This window comes from Primulina eburnea, chromosome 10 (assembly GCF_022965805.1).
Source record: "Primulina eburnea isolate SZY01 chromosome 10, ASM2296580v1, whole genome shotgun sequence".
Lineage (NCBI taxonomy): Eukaryota > Viridiplantae > Streptophyta > Magnoliopsida > Lamiales > Gesneriaceae > Primulina > Primulina eburnea.
Window position 1 is genome coordinate 27,483,585 of NC_133110.1, and position 24,776 is coordinate 27,508,360.

At 34.9% G+C, this 24,776-nt stretch overlaps 2 protein-coding genes and 1 long non-coding RNA gene across 3 annotated transcripts; all 3 read right to left on the reverse strand.

Annotated features, from left to right (window-relative positions):
- Positions 1-3,570: 3,570 nt before the first annotated feature.
- On the reverse strand, positions 3,571-4,744 carry LOC140803876 (zinc finger protein ZAT3-like). The gene has a single exon (XM_073159728.1). The coding sequence runs from the start codon at positions 4,723-4,725 to the stop codon at positions 3,820-3,822; it is 906 nt and encodes a 301-aa protein (XP_073015829.1). The 5' UTR covers positions 4,726-4,744; the 3' UTR covers positions 3,571-3,819.
- A 6,046-nt stretch (positions 4,745-10,790) lies between these two features.
- Positions 10,791-13,589, reverse strand: LOC140803877 (uncharacterized). The gene is made up of 3 exons (XR_012111963.1): positions 13,086-13,589; positions 12,946-13,012; positions 10,791-12,534 (listed from the first exon to the last, which is right to left on the reverse strand). It is a non-coding gene; the product is annotated as an uncharacterized lncRNA (long non-coding RNA).
- A 961-nt stretch (positions 13,590-14,550) lies between these two features.
- On the reverse strand, positions 14,551-14,955 carry LOC140802830 (uncharacterized mitochondrial protein AtMg00310-like). Its single transcript, XM_073158448.1, has one exon. The coding sequence runs from the start codon at positions 14,953-14,955 to the stop codon at positions 14,551-14,553; it is 405 nt and encodes a 134-aa protein (XP_073014549.1).
- Positions 14,956-24,776: the final 9,821 nt, after the last annotated feature.

Genomic DNA, 24,776 nt, shown 5'->3' on the forward strand with positions numbered 1-24,776 from the left:
TAGGGGAAATTTTCTGCAAGCAACTGCGGAGGAAGTTGAAGAATACCAACAATCATGATATCGATGGTTTCTTGGAGCTGTTCACTTCTCATTTGATGAAAATTGGGGAGAAAGTTGGGATTTCGGTTGAACTGGATCAGTTGGAGGAAGGGTATGTTTTGTAAGTTGATCGGGAAATTGGGGCGTTTAATGGGTAGGGATGTGAAGAGTTTGATTCCGGAGGCCTGTATTGTTTTCGAGGTTTGGAGTGTTTTGGAGAGTTTGGTAACTAATGGTCTCGTGGAACATTCTTGTACTTCAAATTTGGTTCATAAATTGATTGAAAAACGAAAGTCGAATTTGATTGATTTGTGTGTGAAGCATTTATCGGATATACAAACATATGAGTTGATGTGTATTTTGAAGTATTTTTTGTTGCTGCCTGATGACGGGTACGAGAGTTTGGCCTCAGTGAGGAAGGATTGGGAGAGTCAGGCACTTTTAGCAATTGAGAAAGCAAGCGGTAGTGGGAAACATAAGAGCTTGGCGAACGATGCTTCGCTTCTGGTCATGCTGGCACATGATGGATTTTCGGTTACAGAATTGTGCTTGCATAGTTTACTTTCGTCTCCGCATTTGGATGAGGTGATATTTTCAGTTTGTATTGGAAAGTTGAATGGTGAGGAGTTAAAGGCTTTGATTCGATACTTGGGGAAATGGCTTAGAAAATATGAGAGATTTCCTCCAGTAGGCCCTTGTCGTAAAGCCTCATCAGCTTTGGGCTTAAAGGTTTGCAATCGGATTCCGACTTTGGAAAATGTCATAAAGTGTCTTGGCTTGGTTGTGGATGAACATTTTTCTTCTCTGGTTTTGCAATCTGAAATTCACAAGGAGTTGAGATCTTTTGAGGGCATTGTTAATTCCCTAGCTTCTGAAGCAAGGCTTTGTGGTACTTTGACAATTTTAACTGAAAGATTATGATTTGAACACAGTGGTATGTTTGTGAATATTGCTTTGCTATTAATAGCCTTTATTCTTACTTTAGTTGTAAGATGGTACATTAAGCACTATTGTTTGTTTATGATATTTGATTCCTGTTTTTAGTCTCTTAATCACCTCAATTTTGATCCGAGTAAGTTTGATATCTTCTTGCAATGACTCTAGCCCAAACATTTTAACTCGTATAAAAAGGAATAATCGTGAATTTGTTATGCTTGATTATGATGTTTTTTGAGTAACTTTATTATTAAAATAAATGCACATGTTCTCAATACGCTGGTTGAATTTTAGAACTTATTTATTGATGAGTATATTTTGAAATTCACCTTATGCATAAATCCGAGAGCTTAAAAGTTAGGCATGCATATGTTCGATGAATCATTTTGGTCCCAGGTCAATAAGGAACCAAAGTGTTTGGCCTAGTTTCCAATTCTATTTGGTGGCATAATGCGTTGAATGGAATTGGGGATTTGAATTTGGGTTGTAAGCCATTCTCTCTGTTAAGAACTTGAACCAATTTGCATTTGGACCTTTAGAACCAGGTTAGTTAAGAACTTGGACCATCTGCAATGTGGTCCCTCAATAACTCAAACCGGATTGAAGAGCTCATGTAACCAAATCATACCACGATTGTTCATTATTTTCTTGCTGAAACTGGATGGTCCTTTTCTGAAGATGTTATCTTGCAGCAACCTTTCACCCTTTGTTTTATATGTTCATCTACTATGTAAATCGCTTTCTTGTCAATACATAGACTGTTTTCTAATATTTGGCGCTGTGCACCTCGTATGCAGTCTGGACACATCATCCATGCAGAATATCCACAACTGCAGCATTTGCTGGATCAGAAAGTTTATATAACGGAATGACAGAGAGAAACGGAGACCAAAGCTCTTAATCAGTCGGCAAATATCAAATACGGAGACCCGGACCCATTTTTTCACCTAGTTTTTGAGATAGTAATTCAGTTCCTAATAATCTTTTGTGTTTGTGTTCCACCATACTGATTGTGGAAATTGGTTTGTGCTATCAGAAATCAATTTTTTCCCCAAAAATTTACCATTATTAGTCATACTGTGGGTGATTATTTAGTTTTATTTTGAGTAGGTATGTTTGTAACAATTTGGTTGGTTGTTTCGGATATTAACCGGGGGGCTTGACATTCCATCCAAAATGCATTATTTCGTCATTTTTAAAATGTAGGTGCTTCTCCTAAAAGGTGGTATACATTTTCTGATCAGTCTTCGCCCAAAAAGAAGTTTTGAAGTTGAATTCATGGCCCATTACTGCTTTTCATATTTTCTTCCCCAGATTGACTCTCTTATTTTTATTTCGGAAAGATCTTCGTCATACATTTTCTTGCTTGAATCATAGAACATTATGAAGATTGCTATAAATTCTTGAAAATATCAAGTTGCGGGTAATTCTTATCATTTCTAAATAAACCATTCAAGTTATACATTTATTTTATTACATAATTTTTTTCTTTCAGATTTTAAAATAAGTAAAAAATTGTTGGCAAGGCATTAACGCACGGGATTCTAAAAACATTAATACAGGGTAGGGAAATGCAAAAAAGCAGACAATAAACTATGCAGTACAAAAACTGAGGTAAGTCACATCCCTTTGCCTAATGCACAAAGCTTAAAACTAAAGCAAGAACAGATTCTTGTAAAAGCAAGCAATTTTCAATAGATACCCATGTTTTGACATCACAATATATCTCTCAGCTTAAATTTGCTAAAGAACCACAAAGCCTTGTTTCTAAATCTAATTATAAGCTACTGACTACACGAATTTGGGATTACAAAACCGTAGAAGAGAAGACAACTGCAAACCTTTCAGCCCTAAGGTGATAATGCTTTAGGACAAGGAGTGCATTTCAGAAATCTCTCATATTTCCTAAGCCATTTTCTCAGCTATGGACCAAAACCTGAACTCGTCACTACCACTCGACTTGCCAAAACGAGCTAAAAATACCACATCATCCAAAACCCGAGACGCATGTAAATGATGCGAGCACATCTCTGTAATCGAAAGATCCATCATGTTCATGTGCCAGAATGGCCAAAAGCGGCGCCTCCTTCGCCAAGCTCTCCTGTTTCCCACCAACTCCCTTACCACTTTTCCGGTGGCTAACAGTGCCTGACTCTCCCAATCCTTCCTCACCGAGGCCAAACTCTCATCATCAGGCAGGAGCAAAAAATACCTCAAAATACACAAGTCCTCAAAAGCCTGTGTATTCGCCTAACGATTCACACGCAAATCCATTAAATCTAAACTTCATTATCAATCAAATTATGAACTAAATGAATTACAAGAATGTTCAAGTGAGACCATGAGCTATGAAACTCTCCAAAAACACCCCAAACCTGATAAAACAACACTAGCCAATAGCCATGAACACTCGCATATGTGCCCACAAGTATGGAAACAAAATAAATATATGCACATATATATACAACTAGCTGGAATGAAGACTCGAAAGAAAGAGCAACAAAAAAATGTAGAGTAATTGTGTGACAATGCATCTTAGATAATATGAACACTTGGAGAAACGACTAAACAATATCGAGTTAATTCTACACGGAATTCGCCTATTTGTACGAGTACACACAATGTATATCACTTATAATACTGCATCTAAACAATCTAGTGCAGTAATCCAGCTAAAATTAGTTTGAAGTATTACAAATCTTCGTACTTGATCACACATATACTGATCAATTGATGAAGAAATAGTCAGCACCACTAATACTCTCATTACTAAAATGCATCGAAAAAATCACTATATTGCCATCTATCCATCTAGCTGTGTACCATCATCACCCTGATCTGAAACTAAACTCGTAAACTCAAATCTAAGTCTGGACAACGCAAGCAGGCCGAATCTATAGAAGAGTAGGATGAAGCATATTCTTGATCTTCACCATCCATAGCTGGAAAATTCAAATCAAAACCTCCGGCCTCCTCCGCTGCGGCCTTCTCCCAGTGGCATCTCTTGTGTCCACCCAATGCTTGGCCACTCGAAAAGACCCGCATACAGATGCTACATTTGTGCCCAATTATCATCTGATTATCACGAGTACCGTCACCTTCTATGCTGTGTTCTTGATCATCGACATTATTCATCGCAATCGCGTAGCATCCCTTCACATTCTTGTGGCTTGCCCTATGTCCCCCAAGAGCCTGGTGAGACCCAAACACCTTCTTGCAACTAGAACACTCGAACCCTCGATCATTATTGTTGTTGTTATTATTATTATTGTCGGATTGATAATAATAATAGAAATAATCAAGTGAATGCAGCGGCGTCCCTTGGTTAACAGTGCAAGCAGTAGAAAGGGATTCCTGGTTATCATCCCCGTTAGCCAGAAGCAGCAGACACGAGGCAACCTCGTGTTCCTCCTCCGTCATTGCGGACGAATCTTCACTATCATGATGGTGGCGGAGGTAGGGCGGTGGGTTGATCCCCCTCCACTCTCTTTCCGGGTGGCAGCGCATGTGCCCGAAAAGGGCCTTCCACGACCAAAACCTCTTGCCGCACTCAGTGCATGGCCTCGTGATCTTCGGTGCGGCGGGGTCGGGCTTTCTTGTGGATTTGTTGACTCTGGAAGCTGCTCCGGCGGTCACAATCTTGGAGCGTTTCTTTCTAGGGTTTTGTTTGGCTAGACCACTGGATTCTTGTCGGCCTGGAGACAAAGAAAACATCTTCGGCGTATGGAAATCGGAGCTCCGGTTATCCATGATGCTGTGTAAAGGAGTGCCGTTTGGAAGTGATAAAATGATGTAAGAATGGAGGAGCGGGGCGGTTATTGTTGTTCTTCCGCAGGTGGTTACAACGTTAACGTTATGGTTGTGAAATTCTATCCTCATTCCTTAACTTCATCTTAATCCGTAATTAACCAAATTTGAAATTAATCCCATTCAAATTAAACAAAATTATTCATAAGATTATAAAATTTATATATATATTCATCAAAAATAAAAAATATTAATTATGTGTAACCCAAATCTATGTTGGTATATATATACTAACGGAAAATTACATGTGTGATTTGTAACTTGCATATTTTGTTATTTTTTGTCTTATTATTTATCAAGTTATGGTCTTGATACATTAATTTATATTTTTTTTCAATTTTAGTCTTTTTTATCAGGCATCGTTTGGTTTGTGTGATATGATAAGTAAATGATATAATAAGAGTGATTAAAAAATAAAAAATACGGATAAATAACACATTATGATAAATTATATAATATTTGGTATTATTTTAACTTGCTTGATTATTTTTGTTAATTATATTACGATTACTAAAATGCCCTCATCATATATTAATTAGTAATATATTTTTAAAATGATTGAATAAATAATAAAATTTCTAGAATTAATTTATCTAAAAATTATAAATAAAATTAAAATATTGTATGAATTATTAAATTTTCATTAATTACAATTTCCGAAAACAACTAAAAAATAAATTAATATTATAGAAAATAATTAAAATTTAATAATAACATAAATATGCATTTATTGTGATAATTAAAATAGTAATGAAAATTTAAATATTAAATCATGGTTAATAACAATTATAATATTACGGCTAAATATAATATAATAATAATTGAAATATGATCAATAATAATTAAATTAATTATAATATAAGTCAAATTAAAATTATATTTAAATATTATTAAATTTGTTGAATTTCTAATTATTTAACCTTTAGGATATTAAAAAAAATTAAAATCAAACATCATCCCTTCTCCCTCAAAGGATTATATAACCACTAATAAGAGGATAATAATGTATACAGTACGGGGCCGCATACGGGCTGAATGGTCTATCACAATCTTAATCATGCACAACAAAAACATAATAAGTGAAAGATTAAAAATCAATCACTCTTTATCATGTACACCAAACAATGTCTCGGAGTACTGACATGACGTCGGAAAATAACTATGTCTCATAAAAAACGATTATGTGTTTCTGAAATTAACGTGGCTAGGAACGTTGCTAATATGCCCAATGTCACGTAAGCATTCCAGTAGAAAAAAACTAAAATTGATTTTTTTTTTTTGCAGTTTAGTAAACTGAGATCATGAATAATCTATAAGATGATAAATAAACAAAAAAATGTGTTAGTTACAAAAGAAAATTGTAATTTTCTCCACATACTAGAACATAATTAATGTAAAAAGTAGCAAAATCACGCTGTTATCTTAATTGCAAGTGAACAAACATTTAAAGTTTATAAGAACAATTTTATAATTAAATACACAACAAAAAAACATGTCATTCCAAAATAAATATTAACCGCATATAATTTTTTTAAAAGGAATTCTGACCTTAAATTATGAAATGAATTGTGATAATTTCTGAAATTGGTTGGCTGTTATTTGTCCATGTTTATGTTTTTTTTTTGTCCATGATAAATTTTGTAGCTACGGATTGTGAGAGAAACTGAAAATTACGGGATAAATATAATAACGTAAAAAACACATACGATCACATATTAAACTATGTTTTGTGTGAGACGGTCTCATGCGTCGTATTTGTGAGACGAATCTCTTATTTGGGTCATCATGAAAAAATATTATTTTTATGATAAGAGTATTACTTTTTATTGTAAATATGGATATGATTGACCCATCTCACAGATTAGGATCCGTGAGACGGTCTCAAATGAGACCCATTCTTAAAAGTTTTAGTAAATCGTAAAAAAAATTAATGGTTAGTATAAATCATGATAAGTTGTGGAAAGGTTTACGAATAGTGAGGACAATTACAATAAAGTCTACTATAATTCTTACCATTTTTCTTATTCTCAAGGTTAGTTTTGGTAGTTCGTTTAAAAATAGAAAAGGTAGTTGCCGACGGCTTTTAGCTAGTCAAGCATCGAAGTCTTAAATTTAGAACGAGACAGGGTTCCAGCATCAATTCAATTGTAACAGACATATTCTCCAATGAAAAAAAAAAACTAAAAATAGGTTTATAAGACCCCATTGCTTTATTATTACTAGTCACCGAGGCACACGCATTGCGTATGTCATGAATATATTGAGCTAATATATTAAACATTCATGATATTACAACAACATGAGAACGAAACATTTTGTATGTGAATCATGAAAGGTAATCGATTCGAAGCTTAAATAAATCTGTCAAACTCAATTTGTTATATTACATGATATATGTTTTGATCATAAAAATTATTATTCTTTTGAAGCCGCAATATCATCTCATGTGAAATAATGATAAATTTCAACGTAAAAAAATAAACAAATTGTCAAATTATTTTCCAGTAAATATTATAATATCATCGAACTAAAATTTATTGAATATAACAACCTCAAATTTGTCTCCTAAATCCAGCTAAAAAATTGAACAAAAATAATTAAAATTATATTTATCTTCAGACATTGTATGCATAAGTTAAACCATATCTGTTCTAGTGTATTAATAAAATATTCATTTTATCGAATCATACCCAAGTAAAACATAAATGTACGAAAGAAATAGAGCAATCTATTGAAGCGTGCTATAGAAAATTGCCATTATATAACAAAATATAAACTACTGCAAGGATTTCGCTAAATACATGAAAAATAAAGTATAAATTGACTAACTCCTTTTAATTGCCAAAAACACCAAAATATTATAAGTAGATTATTTCACAAAGATGAACAATACGAATTGTAGCAATAGTGGTAGAATTAAATCATTTCCGGAAGACACATATGATGTTTTGCTTAAGTTGAAATATAAATCAACAATTTAAGTAGATAGAACAATGGAAATAATAAGTTTGTAAATCCATGTTATGGTCAAGTTTATTATTTTAATATTAAGAATTTTAAAAACCTATGGCATTGTCTATTTATGGAGACAATTGGTTTGATTCATGCCTCCATCATCTGCGTTTTCCATGTATGAATCGTCAGGTTTAAATACATATGCAGCTATTATTCAAATATGCAAGATCAGTAAAGATGCAAAAATACCAGGTAAAAGTTCAGATTTTGAGATCGGAACTATGCTAGATCTTGAAACATTTTAGTTTAATCTACCAACCAAAATTTAATTTTTCTTTGAAGATTATAATAAAAAAATATATTTGAGAAGCCTTAAGATAACGATTTAGTGACTCTGTTGACAATATGCGAGAGATTAGATCATAAGACCGTGAAGCTCATATAATGAATACATTATAACCTGGAATATCAAAACAAACAAACGAATTTGATATGATTACTAATATAAAGCAACATAATAAATCATATACCATAAATTTATTCATTGTTAAATTTTTAAATCAACTTTTGAATCATTTAAATGATTAAATATTTATGTAAAAAATGTTGACATTTAAAACAAAAAATAAAAATTAATCACCTAGTTGATGGACTCTGATTGAAGTCATTAAAGATTAATTGTATAACGTGAAATAAGAAATTGATGGCAGAAGCAATAGAAAGTTTTTTTTTTAATAAAAATATACATGTATGTCACTAATAGAAAAATTTGGTGAAACAATTATTTAGCAATTTAATACCTATTAATCCAACATATTTTGATTAAATTATTTATTTTTATTTGAACCCATTGATAATAGATAAATGTGTAAAACATATATTTTACATCGAATATGTATTTGGATATAGTAGAATACGTTGATGAACAAAATTTTGCCTTGTTACGTGTGTGCTAGAACTTCCACGCTCGTAATTTGATGTCAAAGTATGAAAAGATATTGGTTCTGAGCGACATGTTTGTCGCACTGTAGTCGCATCGACAACTGTCATGAACAATAGAATGACATGTCGTTAGGTGTAATCTATATAATTTTATGAAATTGATGCTTGTAATTAGGGATGTAAAGGAGCCGAGCCGAGCCGAGCAGTAGCTGGCTCGGGCTCGGCTCGTTTCATTATTTTCTCGGATCGGGCTCGGTTCGAGCTCGTTACGAGCCTCGGGTTTGAAGCTCGGGCTCGGCTCGTTCGGAATTTATGAAGCTCCGAGCTCGGCTCGTTAATGGCTCGTTTATTTTGTTTAATGAGCCAGGCTCGGGTTCGCTAATAGCGACAGGTTGTGATTAAAAGCGTCGCTAATAGCGACGGGTATTTACAAAAACGTCGCCGATCTGGATCGGCGACGTTTTTCTTAAACCGTCGCCAACAGCGACGGTTATGCATAACCGTCGCCGATCTGATCGGCGACGTTTTTCTACAACTGTCGCAAATAGCGCTAGTTACAGACATCGTCGCCAAAAAGCTACGGTTATTTTAGACCGTCGCTATTATAGTGACAGTATGTCAAACCTGTCGCCATTAGTCGCGACGGTTTGAACAAAAAACCGCCGCTAAATGTTTTTTTTAAAAAATATTATAATTATTTAAATCTGAAATAAAAATATATTGTGCTGTATAATCGAAAAAAAATTAACAAAATTTGAGAAATGTAATCATATTATTAATCTGCAAATAATAATACAAGTGTTTCATACAAAATAAATCAGCCATGTAGCGCTACATCTCCTCCTGTGATGTTGATTTAAAATGAATCAAATTGAATTTTCTTAATGTAACGTTGATGAGAATAACGAAATTTAATAAACTTACGTGGAGCAGGCGAATCGCGTGTCAACGAAAGATCCATCTGCATGTCGATGTGTGTGAACTTATAGCTCCCATGACGTTGGATCTCTGCCATGTCGTGCTCGCTAAAATAAATTCAATAATTGTAAAACATTAACATTTATAATTAAATATATTTTTTCCAAAGTACAATTCAATAAATGTCACGAACATCGTCGCTCGAATATTGAACCTCTTCTATTTCACTTTCAGTTCAAATCAATTTCGTTGTCGTACATAACATTAACATCGACTAGATTTTGAGACGATAAAAGAAATTGAGTTGAGATGTCATGAGGTCCACTTTCGTTGTTTTGAAATGTATCGTTCGCATCAATTTGATTATGCTCAGTATTTGGCTCAACATCAGTGACATAAGCTCGCCTACGTAGAGTACTCACATGCATCCAATCTGATTCTGCTCTCTTCGTTGTTGGATAAGTCAAATACACAACTTGCGAGGCTTGCGTAGGAAACACAAATAGTTCGTAGTATCCAAGATTTTTTTTTCGATTGACATCCACAATTTTGTACTTTGTATTAGAAAACACAAATGATTTGTAATTTCGTCTAAATATGGTTTGTTCTGACATTTTTTTCGATTGTAAGGACAACGGATATATCCATTTAATAAACACTCAAGATGACTAAGTGAAAATGTTACAAACGACTCTAAACGCGACAATTTATAGACAGTTTGCTAAAACCCTAAACCCTAAACCCTAAACCCCAAAACCGTTGCTATGAGCGACGGTTTGCTAAAACCGTCGCTGATATTAATCGGCGACGGTTTATTCATAACAGTCGCTATTATAGCGACGGTTTTATGCCGTCGCTATATGAGCGACGGGTTTTAAGAAACCGTCGCTTAATTTATTATGCGACGGTTTTATATAGCGACGGTTTAGTAAAAACCGTCGCTGATATCCCCTTTTTTTTATACCAGCAACTCCCGTGAACCACTTAAACGAGCCGAGCTCAATTTTGAGCTCACGAACCTATTATCGAACATGTTCACGAGCTAACGAGCCGAACATCATTAATCTCAAGCTCGGCTCAACAAAATTGTCGAGCCCAAAATAAGGCTCGGGCTCGGCTCGATAAGCTTAACGAACGAGCCCGATCGAGCTTTTTAACGAGCCGAGATCCGAAAAACTCGCGAACAGTTCGGCTCATTTACATCCCTACTTGTAATGACATGAAGCAAGAAAAAATAAATAATGATTAAAAAAAAAGATAGAACATCATCACTAAACAAACAATGAAGTCATCTAACTGGAATAGCATGTTCTCGAAAATATTTAGCGATGAAGTCAATATCTGGACCGATAGTCCCAAGCAGATGATGCGGCACTCCTGCCCAAAAGGAGGAACGTATTAGCAACCATAACAACAAAAAACCAACTTCAGCCTCTCAATCATCACAAAAAAGCTAATATAAGCGAAATGCGAAAAAAAGGGATAATTTTTATACACTAAATTTGAGGAAAAAGATTTGAAAATTGTAGTTTGAAATTTTATTTCTTGAAGAAATTACAGAATAAAGAAATAGTTAAGGTAAACACTTACTCTAAAAGTCTATTATCGCCAAGTAAAAGATTTCAAATCCCATTTTGACATTTTTTTTATTTTACAAAGAAATTAAATTCGTAAACAAATTAACCAAATAGCTCATAAGGGATAAAAACATCACCAAGATAGCCCGTCTCCACGATCCTCACATCAAGATTTTATCATTGAGATACATCCACAATAATATCATAAATTCATTCGAATACCTTAACAATATCAAACTTTTGCCTAATTGCTTAATCTATAACATCTCATAAATTTTCAGTTTACATGCTTTGAGAATGTTACCAGTAACTTGACCAAAACTCACCAAATTTTCATTCTTATAAATTTGTTGAAAAGCAAACAAATTCAATGACATTTCAGTTGTTAAACGATTAGTGAAATTATTTGATTAACAATGCCGAAAACAACCCATACCTGCACACATATGCAAAGCAAAGCGGAAGCATTTTCCTCTTCGACACATATTGGTAGGAAGTTGATAACATTCTCATGAAATAACTAAATGGTGTCTTGGTAGGAAGCATTTTAGACAGGAAGTTAATAAAACAACCCATACATGCATACATATTAGGTAAGAAGCATATTAGATAGGAAGCATATTCTGATGAAATAACTAAATGTTGTATTTTGAAAACAACCCATACCTGCAAACATATGCAAAGCAAAGCGGAATCATTTTCCTCTTCGACACGTATTGGTAGGAAGTTGATAACATTTTATAAAGGAACAGATTTCAACTTGCTAAGCTTTTGCAAGGTATAATAAACATGGTTCACAGAACTCCACAGAAATATTCACAGGATAGCCTTCTTTATTGTTCCCAAAACATACCAACAAAAAGAAGAGTATAAACAATCTTTTACCGTTTTCTTCCCCATAAATCACCTCTATGTTCACCATCTCAACACAAATATCAAAGTTCGACTCTCATTGCGTAGCATTCAACAATATTATAACTCTTAATATACATCAGTGGAAACACTAAAAAATCAATTACAGTTTGTTACAAAGCACAAATAAATGGTGTTTTCAAGCAGGTTCAATTGAATTTGAATTTGAAATCATTGAACGAAAGCAATGCTGAAACATGTTCAAAAGGTTAACTTCAAATTCCATATGTAAATAAAAGTTGCAGTAACATGAAAAAGACACAATATGCTCTGTACCTCCTTCTACACTGTAGGACTACATGTTTTAGCATAAACTGAACCACAACAGAAAACCCAAAACAATCACCAACATAAAACATAGAAAATGCCTGCCACGATTGGATTCAATTCCACTCTTATTGTCGTTTTGCCCCTTTATCCACCCTCGAGAAGAAGGCTTTTCCTCTTCCTAAATCCATACAGAGATGATCACATTCCAGACAACCAAAAAAATAAAAATGAAAAAAGAAACAAATAATTCACACACTCAGTTTGGATAATAAAATTTCCTTTCACCACCTAGAAAACATTTTTCACTTATTTTTTAAGAAAACAAAGGGTTTTTTTTTCTCCAATTGATAGTTGAAGTAAATGAAATTTTATGTGAGATTTCAAAGAAGTATCTCAATATCTTCAGTACTATTGATGGCCGAGGTGAACTTCGCAGATAAAATGAACAACATGAAATGAAAAAATTTAGAGTCCAAACCATAAAATAACTAAACCCACATCAAAGATACACTTAAACAGTAAATAAAGAAAATTGGGAAAAAATCATAATTGGGAAAAAACCATAACAAAACAGAGATTAAAATGATACCTTCAAAAATTTGATGGATGGGTGGCGTCGAGCGTCACAACCAACTGATCGAAGTATGGAGGAAGACCTATACGGCGTCCCAGGTGATACAACAGTAATCAAGCTAAAATAAATTTAAATAGGAAAATAATTTAAATTACCGTAAGGTGTTGCAGCCAAATCACCGCCGCTATGGAGGAGGCGCTGGAGTTGGTGTGTTGGCAGGGTGCTGTATACAGGCGCTGGCCTCGGCAGCTGTGTTCTCCGGCGAGCAATTGAAACTCCACTCCAATTCGCTTGTTTTCGAAGGGAAGAAGCGGAGGCGACGTGGACGTGCGTTTAGATCTTCTGATAGACAACAATTTTTGAGTTCGTCGACGATTCTGTACAGGCGTTGGCCTAGGCCGCCGTCTCCACTTCAATGCGATTGTTTTGGAAGGGAAGAGGCGACAATTTGAGAATGAAGTTTGTAGCGTTTGGATGGAGTGAGGGAAGCCGATCGGATCTTCAGAAAACGTGGAGAGATGGAGTCAGGGAAGAAATAATCTGATTGGATCTTTTACCAAAACGTGGAGAGATGAGTGAGGGTAATTTAGGGAGATTGAAAAACAGACCAAGACACCACCATTCAGTTACTCTAATATGCTTAACTTTAATAAATAGTAAAAGATTATTATTGTTATTATTATTTTAAAACTCAACAAAAGACGATCTTATTAATAACGAGCAAGATTAGAGCATCCATAATCGTGCATATAATCCAAGCATGTCATCCAAATATATCTCTATCTAAATATTCACAACTGCACATCATTGATTTGTGTGCCACAACAATACCCGATTACAAATTTGTAACTGGATATTGCAATTTTTTTTTATTAATTTCTCGAAGCCAGCGTGAGTTTCACTTGTGTGTTTCTTTTTATTTTTTTATTCATTTAATTATATTTAATTATTATGTGAAATATAAATGGATAATTGAATAGAAGTAATTAAAGTGGTGAAATGATTTTATTTAAATGAAAATAAAATATAAATTAAAGTGACAGTATGATCTAGAAATATTTGATCGGTGTGATATTTGATTGTGAAATATGAGATATTTGATTAGAGAAATATTTGAATGATTGTATGGATTAGGAGGTCCACAAATATTTAAAGGAAATATCCTTCTTATTTGTTGATGGCCTTACTGTAAAAATGATCCAGAAGAAGACAATAAAATCTGGAGGCTGCCAAACCATAGGACTAGTATAGGAACTAGAGGCTCTGGCCAAAACATAGGCATAATCGTTTGCTTGTCGTCGAGTAAAAACAACTGAGAAATCGTACTCGTTTATGATTAACTCTTTACATTGGTGCACGATATAATCCAAATCATTCTGTCAGTATGTGAATATGCTCCTAATAACATAGTGATCCATTCCCCAATGATGTTGTGCAATCATATTCCAATCCCCACTACCAGAAGATGTCATTATATCATACACCCTCAGTAGAGCTTGACTTGATGATGGGACTCGTGATAGGTTTGAAACGTTTTGGTCTAGGAATCCAAGGATCTTTAAACGCGCTAACATTCCTACTAGAAGCAATTCTCCAACGAATTCCTTTATCTAGTAACTCTTACCCCCACAACACACTTTTCCAAGCAAAAGATGAATTATGTCCCCTTGATGCATCAAGAAATTTGCTAGAATGGAAATATTTAGCCTTGAAAATTCTAGCAACAAGTGTATCTGGATGAGATAGAACCCGCCAAGCTTGTTTTGCAGACACAGCTTGATTAAAGTTATTCAAGTCACGACACCACACAGCCCCTCCATTTAATTTCGACAGACACAGAAGACTCCATTTCTTCAAGTGAATCCGCTTCTCTTGTTTGAGTTCGCCCCAGCAGTAATCAGTAATCATCGTCTGTATTTGCTTACACAAAACATCTGGGAGTCTAAACACGCTCATTGTGTATGCTGGAATAGCATAGGCAACTGCTTTAATGATAACTTCTCGTCCACCAGCGGAGATTAACATTTTTTTCCTTTAAACTGCCGAAACTTCTCTTTTTTACTTCTTCCTACAAATGCCGAGAGTCCCAGATAGGCCTCATGAGACTCAACATGATTCATCTCCAATGTATTTAATGCCATGACTTTCATTTCGCAGGTCTTGTTGGGGATGAAAGTAATGCTGGACTTCTGTATATTGATCATTTGGCCCGTGTCATCCGCAAAAAGAAGATGGTAATTCCCGGGGCCGTCCTCACACAACGAATACCCCCGGCCGTATATTACCCTGAATTGCACTACCTCGAATAAGTGAAGATAAGCCTTGTGTTCGGAGCAAAAAGAGACGAGGGGACAAAGGGCAGCCCTGTCGAAGCTCTCTAGTTAGTAGGTCTGAATACGTACACCTGAACAATAATCCCAAATTCTGTCAATCCATTTATCCGAAAATCCAATTCTACTCATAACAGCACACAAATAATTCCATTCAACCCTCTCATAAGCTTTTTGATTGAGCTCCATCTGCCCATGATTATACTTTATACCCACTATTATCTTCTCACGCAAAGCTCTGCGGCTTCCGTACGTGCTCATTACATCACCTGTAACTATTGCCAAACCTTGCAAAAAAAATAATACTACCCGAATGTGATGCCAGTACTCAAACAACTGTGTGTGTTATTGCTTGATATGACTAGTAAATATATAGATAAGGGAAAAATTCATGCTAGAACGTATTCATCTGGTGGTATTTGGTGCAGATTTTTCATAGAAGAAAATGTAGAATGGTGATGAAATAGCTAGCGCTACGATGATGACCAATGAGTGCCTTGGTAGTCTGTCAGGACCTTTCGTATCCCCATCGTTTTCTAGTTAATTGTTACCTTTTACTTTAAAGTTTATTCCATATGATTACAAGCGATTATATAGCTATGTAGGGGTTGAAAGATTTTGAAATGAATTTGAAATTTGTACTATTGTTCTATAGATTAAAATGAAAACGAAAACGAAAACGAAAACGAAACAGTCAATTTTAAATCTTTTGGCTGCCCAAGGAATTATATATTCAACTTCTATAATATGTTGTTTTGGGATTTGAATCTCGAGATTGTCAACAAAATCCATCATTCCAGAGGCAACCTAAATCTCCAAAGTAATTCTCGATTGTTAGTGCTTGTGCAATATAGTATGTGTACTGTGTCGAGGGATATATATTTTCACTCGAATATTCAAGTCAGAGGGACTCTAGTGAGTTTTATCATTTTTACGGATATGAATGGTTTTTGATTTTGTCACTTTGTTTTAGGGAGGACTGCCAATTATCGATTCTGACAATATTGATGTTTTGCGGGTAAAGATTCTTGTTGTGGAGGGTAAACAAATCAAACCGTTCGCAAGTTATTCGGAGCTCGGTCCAATAAAAAACTTGTTTGAGTTCGTTTGTTAATCATATCAAGCCAAGTTCAAGCTCGATTTCAGGCTCGATAATTTAATCAAACCAAGCTCAAGCCTAAGTATATTCGACTCGTGAGCTTGCAAACATGCTATTCGTGCTCGAGCTTGTTCAAGTGGCTTGTAAGCTCAAGCTTGGTTCGTTTGTTGAGTTGACAAATAAAAATATTAGTACTGATAAAATTTACACTTTTGTGTGTGATTTAAAATTAGTTCATATATATATATTTAATCTTTATCAAACTCGAATCAAGCTTAAACTCGAGCTCAATTGTATGTTTTAAGAGCTCGAAAACTAGCCGAGCTCCAGCTAGGCTTGTTAAACATGATAAACAAGCTATTAATAAATCAAGCTCGAGCCCAGCTTGATTAACATGAGAAACGAACTGAGCTCGAGCTTAGTAATTTCGAGACAATTCGCATTAATATGTGCATTTTCCTTGAAACATTCTTCAATTGTAAGTTATGAAGTTCATTTTTTATGTCTCCGAATATATCATGTAGAGCACATTTGTTGAGGATTCAAGAGAATATGGACACACTCACTTGTCTGAGGTTAATCTTCTAATTACTTCCATTTGTCTCATATCCCAGGTTACTTTGATATTTCATCAAATGTCTGACTGGAGTTTCATTGCTCGTTTATTGTCACGGTACTAGATAATCAAGTCTGCAGACAGCAGATCATTTCCTGAACAAAGCAATTCTCTTAATCCACTTTTCAGCTCGCTGTCAATTTAACGTAAGTGTCTAATACACATACTTTTGCATGTATATAGTGGCAATCAGCACAGCCTGTATACGTAGACTACATGTTCAAGTGCTGCTTAATTTCTGGGTTAATTACTAGTATTTGTGGTATGATTTTTCTTTGTTAAAGTTAAATTCATGTTGGTTTGGCCTAAAAAATAATTTACTCGTATAAGTTATCAGAAAATATAAGTTTTTGTCCACGTATAATCTCATTTTGCTTATTCATGAACCCTTGTATAATCGTATTTTTGCTTGACCCTCATGGAGGTCGTATTAAATAAAATCATATGTAAATTACAACATATCATCAAATAAATAAATATTCAAAGGACATAAATTACGTTTAAAAATATAAGAAAGTTGTGAAACTTATTTCTTTTTTTTAAAAAAATAATAATAAAACTAACACTTATTTCTAATAATAATATAATATGGTAAATAATATTCTTTAAAGGATAAAGATCTTAAATGTTTGTATAGATAATAAAAAATATATATTTATCTAAGTTTAAAATCTAAACAAAAATAAATAAATCAAAATAATGTATCATATTACTAAAATAATATTTTTAATAAAATTCAAAATCCAAATATATATATATATATATAATAATAATAAAATTTTAAATATAATAAATATTATTTAAAAGAAAAAAATTGATTTTTAAAAAATAAATATGGAATATTAACCGGTTAGACTGATTACGGTTCATAGAATAAGAGATGATTTCATTTATCCTAATTTACTCTTATTCATATGACAATTTATGGAGACAATAGAAAATAAAATATTAATTTGTATATATAATTGATGTGATTTTTCTTCATGAATGGAACAAAATTTTATTGCATCTTGCACTCCATCTTTGACAATCTTCAGAACGGATTTGATTTTTTCACATAAAACAAATGTTGTTATAATTAGTCAAAATATTCAAACTTAATAAAAGTGTAATTCCATTAGTATCACTTTCATTTGTTGTTCAATTTGACATAAATTAAATTGTGAGAAAAATCTTATCTCATGATTTCATCAATCTTAATTGGATATGTAAATATTTTGATCAAATTACCCGCGAAGCTTTTCAAGAACGTTTGGACACTTATCAAGATTATAAAAAGCCCACATACTGGAACAAGAAGCTGGCTGACGATCGATGATATCAAGAATCTCAACGTCACTCAAGTGCTCATCTGTCATTTGCATTAGCCCTTCCATCAGATAGTGAAACCATCCCAGCAAATGAATGCTTAATCTCATACAAGGCTTCTGAATTAATCTCATCTTAATTCTTTTGGTCCCCTGGCTTCGTTTTTTGGGAAATACTGTAATCACCTTAGTTTTGCTAACTTCATCTGATCCATAAAAATTCCCTCAACTTATCCATGAGTGAGGGTAGATAGATTAAATTAGCTAGCATGCATGAAGGAGTTTCAAGAAACAAAGTTAACGACCTTGAGAGCATGGTGAGATGCAGTCCCTGGAAAATGGATCGGTTGGGTTCGAATCCCATCCATCAAACCCTTAAATAAATCGTCGAGTGTATCCAAAACAGGGCCGGGCTCGAATCCAGCGAAAACTTTGGATATTTCCAAACTTTAAATTCAGAAAAGAATAAAAGACAGATTACTGCATCCCAATGCTGGATCTTTAGCACATTACTTAAGGTGGTTTGACTAACACCACAATATTATGCTAAAAAGTAAATCGCCCTTGAGCTGAATTTGTCATAGACTTGTGTTGATTTTGATAGAATTCCTTGAATATGTTCCTACAAGATAAGGAAAGTATACTTTTATTAGAAATAAATTCTTTTAAATATTAAAGATCAAATCTAGAGTTTAAGAAACTCAGTATTCTAGAAAAAAAAATTTCTTATGCAAAATCTTATCAAAAAGGAAAAGAATTTAGGAGATAAATTTGTTTCTTGTAAGGTAATGCACGTTTCCTTTCAATCTCTCCATTTTTGTCTTTCTGGACAAAATAATCACAAACAGATCTATTCAAGTTGATGCAACTATGTTAGGATCAGTTAATGGAGATGATGTGATTAGAATGGAGGGGCTGAATAAATACTTCAGTTTTTGTAATCTTTTCGAATATAAATCAATTCTTTGAGGAACTGATTCTAAATCTTGTGTGTCAATATTTATCAGTTACTAATAGTAGTAGTGCAGAAATAAATTGAAGGATAGATTGAATATTTTTGGATAAAGTATCGATAACAGAATGAATAGAATGATGGACACAATGAGTTTTATGGATGTTCAGAGACTGCAACTCCTCCTACGCCACCTCTTGTAACACCTTTCTTCTATACTTGACAAGATTAATGATACCTATACTCATAATCAAAATATGGTTTGAACGATATATCTATAGTATGAAGCAATTCAAACAAGGGTATCAATTTGACGATTTATAAAATTTTTGGCATATGTCCCTACATTTTATGTAACGTACCGTACTTTTCATACTCAAAATTTGCGGAAAAATTAAAAATTTTCTTAAACATAAAATAACATTCGAAGTTTGCCATAAAATATCTCAACCAAGTCAACCATAAGACATGGTTGTTCAAAATAACTACAACAAATTTTCTCCCAACAGGTTTGCTCAAAGTATTTCCATCAAAATATGAAATCATAGTAATTTAACTTTTGCATAAAACTTAAACATAGCGGTCCTCGGGTTTAGCTTTCCGCTCAGTCCAAGCCTGCCCCTTGGTCGCCACCTCCTGTCTCCTCATCAACATACTCACCTGCATCTGATCGAACAAGTCTTCGATTCTAGGCAACGGGTACTTATTCTTGATCGTTACCTTGTTCAGCTCTCGGTAATCGATGCACAGTCTCATTGTAACGAACCGTATTCTTTACTACTTAAAATTTGCGGAAAAATTAAAAATTTTCTTTTAAACTAAATGAAATGCGGAAATGAAATCAAATACGGTCGTCACTACATCCTTCATCAATAAAAATATTTGAAATCGACATCACCAATAAAATTTTGCTGAAAAGAAACACTGTTCCAAAAGTCTTGAAACGAAACATAACATCAGAGTATTTTAAACTTGCATAAAAAGAATCGTAAAATAACGTGGGCGGTCCTCGGGTTTAGCCTACCGCTCAGTCCAAGCCTGCCCCTTGGTCACCACCTCCTGCCTCCTCGTCAACATACTCACCTGCATCGATCAAGTCTAGTGAGTCTAAAGACTCAACACGTAAAAACTGGAATAACGAGTACTACATAATAAAATCACATGCAACTTTAAAATAGGACATACATAACTTGAAACTTGAACTTGCGTATTAAAACTTGAACATACGTACATACATACTTCGACGTGCCATAACTTAAACTTTTCATAAACATGCTGCATACTTGAACATACTTGAACATTCATAACTTCAACATTTTGCGTAGAGGATGTTTCAAAGCAAGTGACCCGTAACATAAATGAGCCTGATCAGACTATACCACAGTACTGGGCTGGCAGGGACGTATCCACTGCCGCATACATAAGATCCCCGTTCATAATTTAACGGGCTGGTTTGTCCCCGTTCATAATTTAACGCTTTTCAACCACGATCTAACCCGTTCATAATTTAACGGACGGATTGGTCCCCGTTCATAATTTAACGCTTTCCAATCCTAACATAATTTGGTCACAAGACATTTAGCATACCTCCAAAACTTAAAATATTTTCTTGCACGTCATACCTACTTACTTGGCGTTGAGGGATTCGTTGGACTTCGACTGGGGCCGTTGCTGCTGTACATACTAGCTTGAATTTGCATACTTAACTTGCATAACTTAACGTAGAAATTGCACTTACTCTCAAGTTCAATCATTACTTAGGACATTCTAAAATTCCCATGACTTGACATTGTTGAACATTGCACTAAATCAAGACATCAAACCTCAAAGTATAGCATGATAATTCTTAAAACTCAAGTACACGGACCCCGTGCCCAGGTCCGGCTCCGGGTCCGTGTAGGTGCGGTGAATTGCCTCATGAAGAAAAGGGAAGGCACGGACCCCGTACTGAGGTCCGGGTGGGGGTCCGTGTAGGTGCGCAAAAGTGAAACTCGAGAGGAAATGAGGACACGGACCCCGTGCTAGGGTCCGTGTAAGGGTCCGGGTGTCTACGCAAAAATGGCTGTTCGAAGGAAACAAAGGCACGGACCCCGTGTCAAGGTCCGTGTATAGGTCCGTGTGGCCTCGAATTTTCTGAACCTGCGAGGAAAACTTACACAATGTCTATTCTCCCAATCAAACAGCAAATGGAACAAAATTAGACAATTTGAGACCATCCTGAGACACCATAGCATTGAACTAAACTCGTACGAACACCCAAAACAACGCCGTTCCCCTACTATACATACAATTCAAGAAACGTGGCAATTGACACCGAACGCTTCCTACGACTTTTAATGTACTCGAGTGCCTAACGACACTAAAGGACATACCCAACACCAACCCAAGCATCATATTAATCATACCTAGACGCAGCACCGATCACCCGTCGATCCCCAACGAAGCCTGCAACAAATAAACTTCGAGAACACAATTTTTCGTAAAAGTCGCAGTTTGAGCAGTCCCACGAAAAACATCATAACTCACTCAATTTTCATCCAAAAATCTCGAATTTTATATCAAATCGAAGGCATCGAAAAGTTATACGATTTTCTAGTTGAAAGGTTTCTCAAAATCTTTACTGAAAGTTCGCAGTTTTGACCAGAACAGCAAAAACGGGATTTTTAGATCTAAAAAGGACTCCGAAAGCGATTTAAACGTGATTGCTCAAACTTCTACACAACATACACATGGTTTTACACATAAATAACAACGCACGCATAATATGACATGATCGATGCATCAAGAACAGAATATACGTGCCTTTTGATATTAAAATACCGTGACGACGATACCAAAGCGGAGACGGTGCGAGGCTCGATCCGGGACGTACGTGGCGCTAAAATCCTTGAAGAAAGCACACGAAAATATGCTGGAATAATTCAGAGGAGGGGGCGGCTGTTTCTTACACAAGAACCCTAGGTTTTCTTTTTAAAATCTGAAAATAAACTTGTAGGTGTGTGTTGTGTGTTTTAGTGTGTGTAAAAACGTGTTTAGTGTGTGTGAGTGTAGAAAACGTGTGTGTGATTTAATTAGGAGAAATCTAGTGCTAAATTAACTAATTAAAATACTAATTAAAAGTTAACACTCACTAATTTAATCAAACTCTACAATTAAAATGATTACACACCAATTTTAAAAATTTTAAACTCTTAAATCACTAAATACATTATAATGCTTTAACATATTAAAACTTAACAACTTATTAAAAATGCCCCATCCTTAACTTAAAATAAAATACCATATTTTAAATTACCAACATCGTCACCGGTCTTTTCCTCGACCCCGCTTCGAATAGTCGCCTGAAACATGAAACTCGAAAAACATTTTAACGTGCATCACAATAAACATGAATTATTTAAAATAATGCATTTCATAATTTATGCATGGCATAAAACTCATTTAAAATAAATTAAATGATTTAATAGTTAAATAAATACATGGGTCATACGTGTACTGAATTTGGGCACTACAGTTCCTCCCCCACTTATATAAATTTCGTCCTCGAAATTAAGTCTTACCGAACAACTCCGGGTTGCGAAGTCTCATATCTGCTTCTGACTCCCAAGTGGCCTCTTCCACTGATTGGTTCAGCCACTGAACTTTGACTAGCTTAGTCACTTTGTTCCGGAGTCTGCGCTCCTGTCTGTCGAGAATTTGAGTCGGTCTTTCCTCATAAGACAAATCTGGAGCAAGCTGCAAAGGCTCATAACTTAGAATGTGTGAAGGATTAGCCAAATATTTCCTTAGCATCGAGACATGGAACACATTGTGTACCCCGGCCAGATTCGGCGGAAGGGCTACACGATAGGCTAGTGTCCCAAATCTGTCAAGAATCTCAAACGGCCCAATGAACCTCGGACTCAGTTTGCCTCTTTTTCCGAACCTCATAACACCTTTCATAGGTGCTATTTTGACGAATACGTGATCATCAACGGCAAATTCGAGGTCTCTCCTCCTCTTATCGGCATAACTCTTTTGACGGCTTTGGGCAGTCTTCATCCTCTCACGAATCTTGACCACTACGTCTGCAGTCTGTTGAACTATCTCTGGACCAAGTTCTGTCCTCTCACCAACTTCATCCCAATGAACTGGTGATCTGCACTTCCTCCTATACAATGCCTCGTAGGGAGCCATACCAATTGACGCTTGGAAGCTGTTGTTGTATGTGAATGATAAGTGCAATTTATTGTACTTTTATTACTTGTTTTTAACTTGTAATTTTGTGATTCTTGAGCAGGTTTTATTTGATATGTTGTTGTTTTTGTTATTGTAGTTTGGAAGCTTAGAAACGAGAGTTTGGAATGATAAAGTGATGAATTAGAAGGTGCAAGGGACAAAGATACACGAAGCACTACTGCACCCGCGCCACACCAAGCGTCGCGGCCGCACTACCTGCCGAGAAGACAGCGCCCCCGCGCTGCTTACATGAGCGCCACCGCGCCAACTGCCGAGGCATGACCGCACCCGCGGTCATGCAAGCGCCGCACCCGCGCTGTCAACTCTGCAGCAAGAGATTTTTATGCGAAAGGACACCGCACCCGCGGTCCTTATACTGCTGCACCCGCGGTCATGCACAAACACCATTCCGGAAATTAAGAAACTTTGTGGACTTTGAACAAAAGAAGGGGAAAATGGTGTGCTACGTGATGTATCTTGTCTAGAGTATAAAAGGGTCTCTTTATTATCATCTAGGGTATGGAGAGAAGCTAGGAAAGGGTGGAGGCTACAAAGAAAAGGATTGAAGATCCAGAAGATCATCTCCAACAAGTTCTTGAACATTTTTGGACAAAAACTTCATACACTCCAAAACTCTTATTCTAAGTTCTTTCTTTCTTTATTTTTACTTTTATTTTGATATGTCTTGTTTAATATTTATGTGTTGTTGTTTTATTTTCATTATTATGAACTAAATCTTAATTCTAGAGGTATGATGGAACAAAACTAGAAACCATGTGTTGAGATTCATGATTTATGCTATATAAGTTGTCTTTATTGTTTATTTGTGTTTTTCCAATCTTAATGCTTTCATTTTATTGGCCATATCTTGAATGATTTGTATGTTATAAATTATCACTTGAAAAAGGAAATTTATAATCAAGAAAGGGAAAAATACATCGATGGTATTGATATAGTTCGAGAGGACATATTTTGCTATTGAAGCTATAAAAAGAATTTAGTGCTTGTTGTTGTATTATTTAATTATTGATTGTCGACGGAGATGTTGCAATCTTTTGTTAGATAATTAGTATCTACTTAGCACTCGAGAGAGGGAGTAGATAATTATAGAATTCTTGGTTAATGAATAAGAAGGACAATTATAATATAGCTACACACAATAGCACATGGTGGATAGTTGAGTGAAGTCGGACCTCTAGATCTTTTATTCCATTGTTAAACTCTGTTTGGTATTAAATTAAATTTATTTTCAATTCAATTATTGGTATGAACAAATCTGTTATTTGATTATTCTAAATAAAATCGAGACTATTCTAATTACAAG

Excerpts from the sequence above, each read along its gene's own strand:
- LOC140803876 (XM_073159728.1), bottom strand. The coding sequence starts at position 4,725 with ATGGATAACCGGAGCTCCGATTTCCATACGCCGAAGATGTTTTCTTTG.
- LOC140802830 (XM_073158448.1), bottom strand. The coding sequence starts at position 14,955 with ATGTTAATCTCCGCTGGTGGACGAGAAGTTATCATTAAAGCAGTTGCC.